The sequence below is a fragment of the Cebus imitator genome, unplaced genomic scaffold (genome assembly GCF_001604975.1).
Source record: "Cebus imitator isolate Cc_AM_T3 unplaced genomic scaffold, Cebus_imitator-1.0 Scaffold819, whole genome shotgun sequence".
Lineage (NCBI taxonomy): Eukaryota > Metazoa > Chordata > Mammalia > Primates > Cebidae > Cebus > Cebus imitator.
The window spans coordinates 94,215-109,403 of record NW_016108134.1 but is presented as its reverse complement, the minus strand read 5'-3'; the positions used below and the strand labels follow the sequence as shown (position 1 = coordinate 109,403).

The following is a 15,189-nucleotide window of genomic DNA, read 5'->3' as shown; positions in this document are numbered from 1 at the left end:
TGAACTCCTAGGCTCAAATAATCCTCCAACGTCAGCCCCTTGAGTAGCTGAGATTATAGGTGTGAATCACCATACCTAGCTAATTTCTTCTTTTTTTGAAGAGATGAGGGGGGGTCTCACTATTGTTATAAGTAAGAAAAGAAATTACCCTCGAAAATAAGTCCTCTCAGCAAGGCAGTTTACTTCTACAGAAAGGTACAGCGTACAGATGGAACAATGGTGGCCACACGCTAGGACAAGGCGGGAAGGGGTAGTTATGCCTGAAGGGGGTCGTCCCTACTCCTGTGTCATCCCCTGTTGGCTAGGGTTAGACTGCACAAGCTAGACTGATCCTGATTGGCTATTTTAAAAAGAGCAGGGGTCCGAGCTGGAGTGGGAGGGTGGGTGCTTTGGCGAGAAGGACAGTTACAGGCGGCTCAGAGCAGGTAGCCAGGGGTGAGCAAGTGACTGGGATGAGTCAGGATGGTGGGGGAAGAGGGAATAGATGTGAACTACTAATTAGAAGTGGTGGAGAAGGTTGTTTACTGGAATTACAAGGAAGTTAAACTTTAAAATAAAGAATTAAAGAGTAAGAGAACTGAACATACTGACATACCGATTCTTTGAAGAGACACTTGGGGTTCACTATAACACTATGTTGTCCAGGCTGGTCTCAAACTTCTGGGCTCAAGCGATCCTCCTGCCTTGACCTCCCAAAGTGCTGGGATTACAGGCATGAACCAAGCCAATATGACATTAGAATGTAGTGTAGCCAACAATACATTCCAATGTCATATTACAGACCTTCAATAAATGCTGAATGAATTAACGTAAGAAAAAAAAAAAAAAAAAAAAAAGAAAACTCCTGCTCCCACTAGTGAGGCCATGGGAAACTCCAGATACCTCTTTAATGTCAAGAGTATCTTTTTCTCCCTGTGGTAGGAGCTCCTGAAGGATTCAAGCCCGTGTTCCTATACCTCCCTAGATTCAAAGCTGTAATCCACACCAGAGTCTACAGACTGCATGAGCTCTAAACATAGACTGGGGTTCATGTGGGAAAAGTGAAAGAAAAGGGGAAGAAAGAGTTGCTGGGTCATAAATTCACCCTTTTCATGTTCCTCGTTGTTAGCTCATTCAATAAATAGTTGTAGAATGAATGAATAAATTAATGAGACAACTCAAAGTGAATCATTCTTTTTATTTATATATTATTATTGTTTTTTTTTTCTTTGGAGACAGCACCTCTCCCTGTTACCCAGTGCAGTGGTGTGATCTCAGCCCACTGCAACCTCTGCTTCCTGGGCTCAAGTGATCCTCCCTCCCCAGCCTTTTGAGTAGCTGGGACTACATGTGTGCACCACCATGCCCAGCTAATTTTTGTATTTTTATTTTGGAGAGACAGGGTTTCACTATGTTGCCCAGGCTGGTCTCTATCTCCTGAGCTCAAGCAATCCTCCTGCCTTGGACTCCCAAATTTCTAGGATTATAGGCATAAGCCACAGTGCCCAACCATAAATCTGTCTTTTACTAAGCAATGGGCGCCTCTGTTGACAATGTACAAGCAGACTGTGATTCTACCTGGGTTCTGATGTTAATCTCTTAAAATTGCCTTATTTTACCAAAAAAGGAAGATGCCTTTGGTTGTTTTCCTAATGTTAAGAGCTGTGCACCATCCTTTTATAAAGATTGAGCCTATCTGGGGTTTGTTACTACCGTGGCTGGTAGGGCTAAGAAACTCCCGCCCCCACCCAAGGGTAAAGTGTGCAGTTTGGTTCAAAAGGGCAGTTTTCTACAGTGAATATGGTTTTCTATAGCAAACATATTCTACTGCTGATGTGGGAGGCAGGTAAAAGAGAAAGAAAAAGAAAGAAATATATTCTAAACTCAGGGTTGTAAGTCAAAATTCTTCAACTCTTAAGATAAAATGTTCAGTATTAAAACAAAGATTTTTGTGCTTTTAAGCAAGCAAACTGAAAACTGAGATCTAGAATAAGTACAGATTTAATCTCAGCCTGATGATAATAGATATGTACACATTTGCTACCCTTTCCTTGTCCTTTTTTTTTTTTTTTTCCAGAAACAGGATCTTGCTGTGTTGCCCAGGCTGGAGTGCAATGGCATGATCATGACTCCTGAAAGAGACTAATAGACTAAGCAAATAGACTCAGCTGAAAAGCAAGGCATAGAATAAGTACAGATTTAACCTCAGCCTAATGGTAGATATGTAAACATTTGCTAGCCTTTCCTTGTTTTTCCCCCCACCCCCAGAGATGGAGTCTCGCTCTGTCTCCCAGGCTGAAGCGCAGTGGTGTGATTTTGTCTCACTGCAACCACTGCCTCCCGGGTTCAAGGATTCTCCTGCCTCAGCCTCCCGAGTAGCTGGGATTACAGGCACCCGCCACCACCACATCTGGCTGATTTTTGTAATTTTAGTAGAGATGGGGTTTTGCTATGTTGGCCAGACTGGCCTGGAACACCTTGGGCTCATGTGATCCTCCTGCCTCAGCCTCCCAAGCAGCTGGGACTACAGGTGCACCCTTCGTCAAATTTCTAAAATAGAGATGTTCTCACTAAGCATAGGAACCAACACAAAAGTCTTTACGAACAGCTGATGGCCAGCCATGGATGCTTCTGTTTCAGTTATCATTCCCAGCCAGGCTGACTTTTAAAACAGAAGACTTCTAATTTTCTGTTTTCTCAGCCATTTCAGTTGTAACTTCCAGCCAAGATGGAATAAAAGAATTTGAAGACCAGGTGAGGTGGCTCATGCCTATAATCCTAGCACTTTGGGAGGCCAAGGTGGGAGCATTGCCTGAGGTCAGGAGTTCGAGACCAGCCTGGGCAACATGGCGAAACCCCATCTCTACAAAAAATATAAAACAAAACAAAACGAATTAGCTAGGTGTGGTGGTACAGGCCTGTAGTCCCAGCTACAGCTACTTAGGGGGCTGAGGTGGGAGGATTGCTTGAGCCCAGGAGGTCGAGGTTGCAGTGAGCCAAGAGTGTGCCACTGCACTCCAGCCTGGGCAACAGAGTGAGGCCCTGTCTCAAAAAAAAAAAAAAAAAAAAAAAGCCAGGCTAGATGGCTCAGGCCTGTAATCCCAGCCCTTTGGGAGGCCAAGGTGGGCGGATCATGAGGTCGAGTTTGAGACGAGCCTGGCCAACATGTTGAAACGCCATCTCTACTAAAAATACACATGTACATGTATGTTCATTGTGGCACTGTTTACAATAGCAAAGACCTGGAACCAACTCAAATGCCCTTCAATAATAGACTGGACAAAGAAAATGTGGCACATCTACACCATGGAATACTATGCAGCCATAAAAAAACGACAAGTTCCTATCCTTTGTAGGGACATGGATGAATCTGGAAACCATCATTCTCAGCAAACTGACACAAGAACAGAAAACCAAACATGCATGTTCTCACTCATAGGCGGGTATTGAACAATGAGAACACGTGGGCATAGGGAGGAGAACATCACACACTGGAGTAGGTTGGGGGTGGGGCTCGGGGGGGACATCAGGGGACGGGGAGGCTGGGGAGGGAAAACACTGGGAGAAATGCCTGATGTAGGCAATGGGGGGATGGAGACTGCAAACCACCATGGCATGTGTGTACCTATGCAACAACCCTGCGGATGTGCACATGAACCCCAGAGCTTAAAGTACAATAAAAAAAAAAATAGAAAAATGAGCCGGGCCTGGTGGCACATGCCTGTAATCCCAGCTACTTGGAGGCTGAGGCAGGAGAATTGCTTGAGCCCAGGAGGTGGAGGTCACAGTGAGCCAAGATCAAACCATTGCACTCCAGCCTGGGCAACAAAATGGGACCCTGTCTCAGAAAAAAAAAAAAATTTTTTAATAAAAATAATTAAAAATTTTAAAATTTTAAATAAACAAAAACTATGAGTTCAGACTTTCACCTTTCTAGGAGCAAAGTTGCCCATCCTGTTACCTACGCCACCTGCCCACCCCTCTACCTGGACACTCTCAGTTCCAGTAGTAACTCCCTCATGATGTCTTTTGCAGACACCACCTCCTCAGAGACAACCCAAGGCGGGAAAGAGGTGAGTGGAGGCTGATCCCTGGACCCTAACCAAGTAACAAACATCAGGTAACAAATATTCACAAAGCCCAAAGTGAGCAAATGGGGATGGATTTAGGGCAAGACCTATATGTTATATATAAATATATAAAATATTATTACCATATAATATCATATGCTACATAACCGTACATGTTTACACATTGTTTACATATTCTATACAATTATATACTATATGTAACTGTGGTATATATACATATATCTATATATCTCTATAGTTAGATAGCCGGATAGATGGATGGATATAGCCATTAGGTATACTACTATATGTGTATCATTATATAGCTGACTATACATACAGGTGAACCACACAGATTTGAACCGCAGGGATCCACTTACACAAAGACATTTTTCAATCAAATGTGAATCAAAAATACAGTATTGCTGGCCAGGCGTGGGGGCTCAAGCCTGTGATCTCAGCACTTTGGGAGGCCAAGTCAGGCAGATTACTTGAGGTCAAAGTTCAAGACCAACCTGTCCAACCTGGTGAAACCCCATCTCTACTAAAAATACAAAAATGTGCCAGGTATGGTGGCGCATGCCTGTAATCCCAGCTACCCAGGAGGCTGAGGTAGGAGAATCTCTTATATCCAGGAGGGTGGAGGTTGCAATGAGCAGAGATGGTGCCACTGCACTCCAGCCTGGACGACAGAGCAAGACTCTGTCTCAGAAAAAAATAATAATAAATACAAAATTGGCAGCATGCAAAACCTACAAAGAGGAAGGACTGACTTTTCATGAGCGAGTTCCAAAGGACCCACTGTGGCACTTGAGCATGCATGGATGGATTTAAGCTTATAGGGATGGTCCTGGAACCAATACCATGTGTATACCAAGAGAGGACTGTATCTATATCTGTTTATAGATATCAGTATAGATAGACACACACCCTGTGCATGTAGGTACATACATATGAGAGTGTGTGTGTGTGTTGCCCTCTAAAGACAGGAATCTATCCCAGCCCGAGAAAGACAGGCTAAGAGAGAGCGTTGTTAAGGTCTGCTGAACAGCTACACAAAGGAGACCCAGTTGTTCAATGGTAATCATCATCGTGTCTGGTCAATTGACAGCATTTATATAAATATGTAATCCCATCACATAATCAATTCCTAGACTGTAAGCTTCTTGAGAAAAGGAAGAAAACCAACCCCAAATTAGGAGTTCAAGGAATGGTCACTGAAGTCATGAACAAATAAAGAATCATGTAATCCGGCCAGGCACGGTGGCTCACATCTGTAATCCCAGCGCTTTGGGAGGCCGAGGCGGGTGGATCGCCTGAGGTCAGGATTTTGAGACTAGCCTGGCCAACATGATGAAACCCCGATGTCTACCAAAAATACATAAATTAGCCAGTCATGGGGGCTGCATGCCTGTAATCTCAGCCACTCAGGAGGCTGAAGATCAAGCCTTGTTTTGCACTTGTTGCCCAGGCTAGAGTGCAATGGCGCAATCTTGCTGCAACCTCCGCCTCCCAGGTTCAAGCGATTCTCCTGTCTCAGCCTCCTGAGCACCTTAATTACAGGCATGCACCACCACACCTGGCTGATTTTGTGTTTTTAGTAGAGATGGGGTTTCACCATGTTGGACAGGCTGGTCTTGAACTCCTGACCTTTTGTCATCCACCCCTACTCAGCCTCCCAAAGTGCTAGGATTACAGGCACGAGCCACTGCGCCCAGCCCTCTCTTCTCTTTCTTTTGCCTATTAAACCTCCACTCTTAAACTCACTCCTCATGTGTGTCCATGTCCTTAATCTTCTTGGCACAAGATGACAAACTCTGGGTATTTACCCCAGACAATGACGCCGCTTCAATAGCGGCAACCACGCCCTTGTTGTGACAGTGACAACCAAAACGTCTCCAGCCATTGCCGCATGTGCCCAGTGGAGGGAGTAGCAGAATCGGCCCCGGTTGAGAACAACTGTCCAATTGCTAATAAACTTATCGCTACCTTGTTGGCAAAAAAAATAATAATAACTAACCCAGCCGGGCACAGTGGCTCACTCCTATACGCCCATCACTTTGGAAGACCAAGGCAGGAGGATCGCTTGAGCCCGGGAGTTCTAGACCAGCCTGGGCAACATAGCAAGACTCTGTCTATACAAAAAATTTAAAGAATTAGCCAAGCATGGCGGCATGCACCTGTAGCCCCAGCTACTCAGGAGGCTGAGGCATGAGAATAGCTTGAACCCAGGAGCTGGAGGCTGCAGTGAGCTGAGATCCCACCACTGCATTTCAGCCTGGGCAACAGAGCAAGACTCTGTCTCAAAAATAATAATAATGACTCACCCTTACATAGTTTTGCCAGGCACAGACACTGTCCTAAAAGCATAGCATGTGTTAACTCTAATCTTCCAGAAAACCCTATGAGTTCCTTTTCCTGTCCTGGGACACAGAGTGATTGAGCGACTTGCCCAAGGTCACACAGCTGGGACATAGCGGAGTGCCAGGATTTGAACGTGGTTCCTCCAGCTCCGGAACCTGCTTTCTCACACTTTCTACTGCTCTTTTGGATATGGGGACTTAACAGTTTACATTTTTTAAAAATGAAATTTCTTTATGTCTTCAAAGCTGCAAAAAATTATGGACGATTTAGAGGCACTTCTCACAAATCAGACTCTATTGAGAACAGGAGAGAGACAAGAAATCTCATCCAGAGCTACCTCTATTCTTCAGGATGTGGAATCGAGTGTTCTAGAAACTGCCTTGAAAACACCAGAACAAAAAGTCCAGAGAATCCAGAACAGTACTGTGGGTAAGACAATGATGACTAGTTAGCAGCTGGGGGACTGGTTAGCAGCCGGGGTCTGGGTTAGGCAATTAGAAAAAAATAATCGAATACGCCACATGAGTCTATTTATATAAATTACACAAATTTGTATAAATACTAGAAGACACAGGCTTATCTGTAGTGAGCGGAAGGGGCAGGAGGGAGGGATGGCAGAGGCATGAGAAAACCTGGGGAAGCTACTGAGGTGATGGAAATCTCGCCTGCCTTGACTGTGGTGTTGGTTTCAGAGGTGTATACACCCAGTAAAACTCACCCAATTGTACACTTTAATATGTGTGGTTTGTTAGACATCAATTATACCTCAATACATTTGCCTATTCGGAAGATTGCCAATGGTTTCCAATCCCAGGTCCGGAATTTTCACTTAAATGTGGTTTGAGCCAGGCATGATGGCTCATGCCTGTAATCCCAGCACTTTGGGAGGCTGAAGTGGGAGGATTACTTGAGCCCAGGAGCTCAAGAACAGCCTGGGCAACATAGAGAGACCCCGTCGCTAAAAAAAAAAAAAATTTTTTTTAATTTGCCAGGTGCAGTGGTTCGTACCTGCAGTCTTAGCTACTTGGGAGACTCAGGGAGAGGATGGCTTGAGCCCAGGAGTTTGAGGATGCAGTGAACTATGATCTGCCATTGCCACTCCAACCCGGATGACAGAACAAGACCCTGTCTCAAAAAAATTTAAAAAATAAAAACAGGTTTCGGGCTGAGCATGGTGACTCCCACCACTAACACCTATAATCTCAGCACTTTGGGAGGCCGAGGTGGGCAGATCACGAGGTCAAGAGATCCAGACCATCCTGGCCAACATGGTGAAACCCCATCTCTACTAAAAATACAAAAAAAAAAAAAAAGAAAAATAGCTGGGCATGGTGGCGTGTGCCTGTAGTCCCAGCTACCTGGGAGGCTGAGGCAGGAGAATTGCTTGAACCTGGGAGGCAGAGGTTGCAGTGAGCCTGGATCACACCACTGCACTCCAGCCTGGCACCTGGAGACAGAGTGAGACTTTGTCTCAAAAAAAAAAAAAAATTAAGCGTCATGGTGCACAACTGTAATCCCTGCTCCAACTCCTGACCTCAAGCAATTAATCAGCCTCAGCTCCACAGAGTGCTGGAATTACAGGCATTAGCCACTGTGCCCAGTCATAAAATAGTCGTTCTTGAAGTGCTATTATGTTGCTTTATTCTTTTTTTTTTTAGCCTTTTAATATGCACAAAAGGAGTTAGGAGAATAAAACCCCGGATTCACCTAAAAGAAGGCCAACATTCAAATACAAGAAAAACAGTTCCAACTCACAGCCAGTCTTGGGCTGTCTGCTTTTAAGATACATATTTTCATGAGCTTAACTTTTTTTAGCTTTACTGAGGTATAATTAACAATAAAATTGTATATATTTAAGGTGTACAGTACGATGACTTGATATACATATATAGTGTGGAATGACCACCACAAGTTACCTAACACATCCATCACTCACCTGGTTACCTTTTTTCTCATGAGTTTTTCTTGATTGCAATTCATTTGTAACTTTATTTCTATTTGAAGCCTGGTTCCCCACGATAGGAATATGTCATCACTTATTTATTTATTTATTTATTTTTGAGACAGAGTCTCGCTCTGTCACCCAGGCTGGAGTGCAGTGGCTTGATCTCAGCTCACAACCTCCGCCTCCCGGTTCAAACTATTCTCTTGCCTCAGCCTCCCAAGTAGATGAGATTACAGGTGCACACCACCATGCCCAGCTAATTTTTGTGTTTTGGGTAGAGTTGGTGTTTCACCATGTTGGCCAGGCTGGTCTTGAACTCCTGGCCTCAAGCAATCCACCCACCGTGGCCTCCCAAAGTGCTGGGATTACAAGCCACTGCGCCCAGCCTACATCCTCACTTATTTAATCAACTGCTTCTTGTTGAACATCTAGGTAATCCCCCATTTTCTACCATTATCATCTAAGCTGCTGTGAACTTTCCTGTAGCTAAATCTGCCTTCTGTCCAAGATCATTTTCTAAGAATAAACTCCTAGAATTAGAACGGTTGCTTCGAAGGTTGTATGCTAGGGGCTGTTGGTTAAGAACCTGGGTTCAGGAGTTAGAGTCTTACCTAACCTCTTCACTTCAGTTTCCTCATCTACAGAATGGTCCTGGCTGGGCACAGTGGCTCACACCTATAACCCCAACACTTTGGGAGGCCGAGGCGGGCAGATCATGAGGTCAGGAGTTTGAGATGAGCGTTGTCAACATGGTGAAATCCCGTCTGAACTAAAAATACAAAAGTTAGCTGGGTATGGTGTCAGGCGCCTGTAATCCCAGCTACTTGGGAGGCTGAGGCAGGAGAATTGCTTGAACCCAGGAGGCGGAGGTTGCAGTGAGCGGAGATCATGCCATTGCACATCACCCTAGGCAACAGAAGGAGACTCCGTATCAAAAAAAAAAGAATGGTCCCTCATGAGGTTACAGGTATAAGACATGAGCTCTTAGCTCAGTGCCCAACACATCCTAGACATTCAGTATGTGTGAGCCCTTTCTGTTGCCATGAAAAAAATATTTTTTTGAGACAGAGTTTCTGGAGTGCAGTGGCACGATCTTGGCTCACTGCAACCTCCACCTCCGGGGTTCAAGCGATTCTCCTGCCTCAGCCTCCCAGGTAGCTGGGATTACAGGCATGCGCCACCACACCCAGCTAATTTTGTATTTTTAGTAGAAACAGGGTTCCTCCATGTTGGTCAGGCTGATCTTCAACTGCTGACCTCAGGTGATCCACCCACCTCGGCCTCCCAAAGTGCTGGGATTAAAGGTGCGAGCCACTGCACCCCGCAACATTTTTTTTTTACAGGCAGCATCTCATTGGGTTGCCCAGGCTTGAATTCCTGCTCTCAAGCAATCCTTGTGCCTCAGCCTCTTGAGTAGCTGGGACTACAGGCATGCACCACCAGGTCCTGTTCTGATGCACATGTTTTAAGCTTCTTACAATATCGCTAAGCTGCCCCATTGCTTTTCTTGCCAGCTGTTGAAACTCGAGTGATTACAGACAATTGCTCTGAAGAAAGACAGGCATTCAACTTGAATGTCCGAATGAACTCCATGGACATCCATTGCCGTGACGTCATCCAGGGAGATACACAAGGTATGGGTGAGGGCTGCGTTGAGAATCCGTCACACAGTGCTGTGTCCTTGTGTGAGTCGTGGGGAAATAGCCCACCGGGCTCCTCCCCTAATCTAATGGGCGTGTTACTCTCAAACTGTGATATTGGACTCTCCCAAAAAAAAAAAAAAAAACAGCATTTTACCCAAGCGGAGGCTTTCTATTATTCAATATGGGAGGGACTTCTTTGCAATTTGGGAGGGCAGGGGAGCGCTGTGCTGCTTGTGTTCCAGTTTGGGTTCACCCAGAAGCAAACCCTGACTGAGGAGTTTCTTTGCGAGGCGATCCCCAGGAACAGCAGTGGCGTATTCATCAGGGTTCTCCAGAGAATCACAACTAAAGAGTTAAGCATAGGGTGTGGGAGGTATGTGTGTGTGGTGAGAGAGAGAGAGAGAGAGCAAGACATGAGAGAGACGGAGAGAGAGAGATGTGGAGAGGCAGAAGGAAAGAGACGGATGGGAGAGAGAGATGGAAAGAGAGAGATGGAAATATAGAAAGAGAGAGATGGAATCATAGAGATAGGGAGAGAGGGAAGGGAAGAGAAATGGAAAGAGAGAGATTGGGAGAGAAATGGAATTGGAGAGATGGGGAGAGAGAGATGGGAGAAAGAGTTGGGAAGAAAGAGATGAGGAGTCTCTGTCTCAAAAAAAAATAGAAACAAAGGCAACACAGAGAGGTAAAGTAACTTGCTCAAGATGACATCACTAGAAGTGGGGAGCTAAGATTTGAACCTGGGCAGTCTGGGAGGAGACCATGAGTGGAGGCAGCGGTTCAGGGACTGGAAAGGTTGGGAAAAACGCCAGGGACTGGGTCACATCTGCCCTGCCCACTGCTGTAAGGCCAGCACCCAGGGAGTGCTTAGCACATAGTAGGTGTTCTGAGTGTGTTCCTGACACATGAAGGGAGGGGAGGGGAAGGCGGGGAGGGGAGGGAAAGGGAATATAATGGACTGTTACTTGGTCAGAAAAAGGAATGAAGCACTGAGCCGTGCTACAGCGTGGATGAACTTTGAAGACGTGATGCTGAGTGAAAGACGACAGACATAGAAGGTCACATAGTGTATGATTCTATTTATGTGAAATGTCTTGAACAGGTAAATCCACAGAGACAGAAAGCAGATTGGTGGTTTCCAGGTGCTGAGTGAGGACTGCTTATGGGAATGGGTACTCTTCTGGAGGTTATGAGAATGTTTTGGAATGACATAAAGGTGATTAAAAAAAAAAAAAACATTGTGAGTACTCAATGCCCCTGAATACAATTCACTGTTTTTTTGAGACAGGGTCTTGCTCTGTCACCCAGGCTAGAGTACAGTGGCACAGTCCTGGCTCACTGCAGCGTCAGTCTCCTGGACTCAAGTGATCCTCCAGTCTCAGCTTCCTAAGTCACTGGAATTACAGTCTCCTGAGTCACTAGTGGTGTGACTGTGCCTGGCTTTCGGGAAGCTTTTAAAGTTCCATTTTTCAGCTCACGCCTGCAATCCCAGAACTTTGGGAGGCGGAGGTGGGCAGATCACCTGACGTCATGAATTCAAGACCAGCCTGACCAACGTGGTGAAACTCGTCTCTACTAAAAATACAAAAATTAGCTGGGTGTGGTGGTGTGCACCTGTAGTCCCAGCTACTCAGGAGGCTGAGGCAGGAGAATTGCTTTAACCTGGGAGGTGGAGGTTGCAGTGAGCTGAGACTGTGCCACTGCACTCCAACCTGGGCTACAAGAGTGAGACTGTCTCAAAAAAAAAAAGATTCCATTTCTCTGTTTCCTCAGGTCCCAGTGCCGTTGCCTTTATCTCATATTCTTCTCTTGGAAATATCATAAATGCAACTTTTTTTGAAGAGATGGATGAGAAAGATCGACTATATCTGAATTCTCGAGTAGTGAGTGCTGCTATTGGACCCAAAAGGAACGTGTCCCTCTCCACGCCTGTGACGCTGACTTTCCGGCACGTGAAGGTGGGTCACAGGTGTGATTTGAGCTTCTCAGGTCTCAAGGAGGCAGCCTGGACGATGTGTGTATCATCCCAGGCTGCAGTTCTAGACCCGTGCTGTCCAGGGTGGAAGTCGTGATCATCTGTGGCTATTGAGCATTTGAAATGTGGCTGGTCTAAATCGAGATTTTGAAGATAGTATTTCCAGATTTACGTCTTGTAAATCAGCTTTTGAAGACTTAATAAGACGAAAACAATTAGCTTGATTTAAGCCAGGCAGGCTGGCATCCTCCTATAGTTGCAGCTACTTGGGAGGCTGAGGCAGGAAGATCACTTGATCCCAGGAGTTGGAGGCTGCAGTGAGCTATGATTGCACTCCAGCCTGGGGCACAGAGCAAGACACTATCAGAAGAAGAAGAAAAATGAGAAGGAGAAAAAGAAAAAACAGAAAAAGGAAGGGAGGAAGGAAGGAAGGAAGGAAGGAAAGGAGGTGAGGAGAGGGAGGGAAGGGAGGGAGAGAGGGACTGAGAATTTCCCCAGACCAATGTCAAACACCAAATCATAGATCCACAGATCCAGGAAGTTCAGAGAACCAATAAGAATAAATGAAAAAAAAATTAGCTAGATTTAATCATTCAACATTGTAGGCAAATACAGGTATTGTAACATCACATTGCATCCCATAAAGATATACAATTGTAATTTATAAGTTAAACATAAATTTTTTTTTATTTTACTTTAGGTTCTGGGGTCCACGTGCTGGTCATGCAGGGTTGTTGCATAGGTGCAAACATAACCAGGTGGTTTGCTGCCTCTGCTCCCCCTTCATCTATATCCAGCATTTCTCCCCACGTTATCCCTCCCCACCCTCCCCACCTGCCGCTGTCCCTCCCCTAGCCCCCCCAACTGCCCCCAGTGTGTGATGCTCCTCTCCCTGAGTCCACATGTTCTCATTGTTCAACACCTGCCTATGAGTGAGAACATGCCGTATTTGATTTTCTGTTCTTGTGTCAGTTTGCTGAGAATGATGGTTTCCAGATTCATCCAAGTCCCTACAAAGGGCACAAACTCATTGTTTTTTATGGCTGCATAGTATTCCATTGTGTATATGTGCCACATTTTCTTTGTCCAGTCTATCATTGATGGGCATTTGGGTTGGTCCCAGGTCTTTGCTATTGTACACAGGGCAGCAGTGAACATATGTGTGCATGTATCTTTACAATAGAATGATTTATAGTCCTTTGGGTATATACCCAGTAATGGGATTGCTGGGTCAAATGGAATTTTTATTTCCAGATCCTTAAGAAATTGCCACACTGTCTTCCACAATGGTTGAACTAATTTACATTCCCACCAACTGTGTAAGAGTGTTCCTATTTCTCTGCATCCTCTCCAGCATCTGTTATCTCCAGATTTTTTAATGATCGCCATTCTAACTGGCATGAGATGACACCTCAGTGAGGTTTTGATTTGCATTTTCTCTAATGACCAGTGATGACGAGCATTTTTTAATATGTTTGTTGGCCTCATATATGTCTTCTTTTGAAAAGTGCCTGTTCATATCCTTTGCCCACTTTTGAATTAGTTTGTTTGTTTTTTCTTGTATATCTGTTTTAGTTCTTTGTAGATTCTGGATATTAGCCCTTTGTCAGATGGGTAGATTGCAAAAATTTTTTCCCATTCTGTTGGTTGCGGATTCACTCTAATGATTGTTTCTTTTGCTGTACAGAAGCTGTGGAGTTTAATTAGATCCCATTTGTCTATTTTGGCTTTTGTTGCCAATGCTTTTGGTGTTTTAGTTATGAAGTCCTTGCCTATGCCTATGTCCTGGGTGGTTTTGCCTACATTTTCTTCTAGAGTTTTTATGGCGTTAGGTTTTAAGTTTACATCTTTTATGTTTAAATCTGGAGTTAATTTTAGTGTAAGGTGACAGGAAGTGGTCCAGTTTATGCCTTCTGCACACTGAAAGCCAGTTTTCCCAACACCATTTATTAAACAGGGAATCCTTTCCCCATTGCTTGTTTTTGTCAGGTTTGTGAAAGATCAGATGGTTGTAGATGTGCAGCATTGCCTCCGAGGCCTCTGTTCTGTTCCATTGATCTATGTCTCTGTTTTGGTACCAGCACCATGTTGTTTTGATTACTGTAGCCTTGTAGTATAGTTTGAAGTCCCGCAGTGTGATGCCTCCAGCTTTGTTCTTTTTGCTTAGGATTGTCTTGGCTATGCGGGCTCTCTTGTGGTTCCATATGAAGCTTAAAGTGGTTTTTTCCAGTTCTGTGAAGAAGGTCATTGGTAGCTTGATGCAGATAGCATTGAATCTATAAATTACTTTGGGCAGTATGGCCATTTTCATGATATTGATTCTTCCTAACCATGAACTTGGACTGTTTCTCCATCTGTTTGTGTCCTCTCTTATTTTGTTGAGCAGTGGTTTGTAGTTCTCCTTAAAGAAGTCCTTACGTCCTTTGTTAGTTGTATTCCTAGGTATTTTATTCTCTTTGTAGTAATTATGAATGGGAGTTTGCTCTTGATTTGGCTCTCTGTCTGTTATTGGTGTATAGGAATGTCTGTGATTTTTGCACATTGATTTTGTATCCTGAAACTTTGCTGAAGCTGCTTATCAGTTTGAGGAGATTTTGGGCTGAGATGACGAGGTCTTCTAAATATACAATCATGTCATCTGCAAGTAGAGACAGTTTGACTTCCTTCTTTCCTAATTGAATACCATTTATTTCTTTTTCTTGATGACATTGGAGTATATTCAATATATCCACTATATTGAATAGGAGTGGTGAGAGTGGGCATCCTTGTCTAGTGACTGATTTCAAAGGGAATGCTTCCAGCTTTTGCCCATTCAATATGATATTGGCTATAGGTTTGTCATAAATAACTTTTATTATTTTATGATACATTCCGTTGATACCTAGTTTGTTGAAAGTTTTTATTATGAAGGGCTGTTGAATTTTGTCAAAGGCCTTCTCTGCATCTATTGAGATAATCATGTGGTTTTTGTCTTTGGTTCTGTTTATGTGATAGATTACGTTTATAGACATGCATATGTTGAACTAGCCTTGCATCCCCGGGATGAAGCCTAACATAAATTTTTAAAAAGAAGTAAATAGGGGAGGGACGGCGGGGGGTGGGGAGCTGGGGAGAGATAGCAAGGGGAGAAATGCCAGATGTAGGTGATGGGGAGGAAGGCAGCAAATCACACTGCCACGTGTGTACCTATGCAACAATTTTGCATGTTCTTCA

At 44.4% G+C, this 15,189-nt stretch overlaps 1 protein-coding gene across 3 annotated transcripts in view; it reads left to right on the top strand.

Annotated features, from left to right (window-relative positions):
- ADGRE3 (adhesion G protein-coupled receptor E3) overlaps positions 1 to 15,189 on the top strand; it is a 51,606-nt gene that overhangs the window by 16,105 nt on the left and 20,312 nt on the right. For all 3 annotated transcript variants that reach the window (XM_017520250.2, XM_017520253.2, XM_017520251.2), the window contains 4 exons: positions 4,015 to 4,052; positions 6,659 to 6,842; positions 9,873 to 9,992; positions 11,775 to 11,959. In XM_017520250.2, coding sequence (XP_017375739.1) covers positions 4,015 to 4,052; positions 6,659 to 6,842; positions 9,873 to 9,992; positions 11,775 to 11,959 — 527 coding nt within the window. The remainder of the gene's footprint in view (positions 1 to 4,014; positions 4,053 to 6,658; positions 6,843 to 9,872; positions 9,993 to 11,774; positions 11,960 to 15,189) is intronic.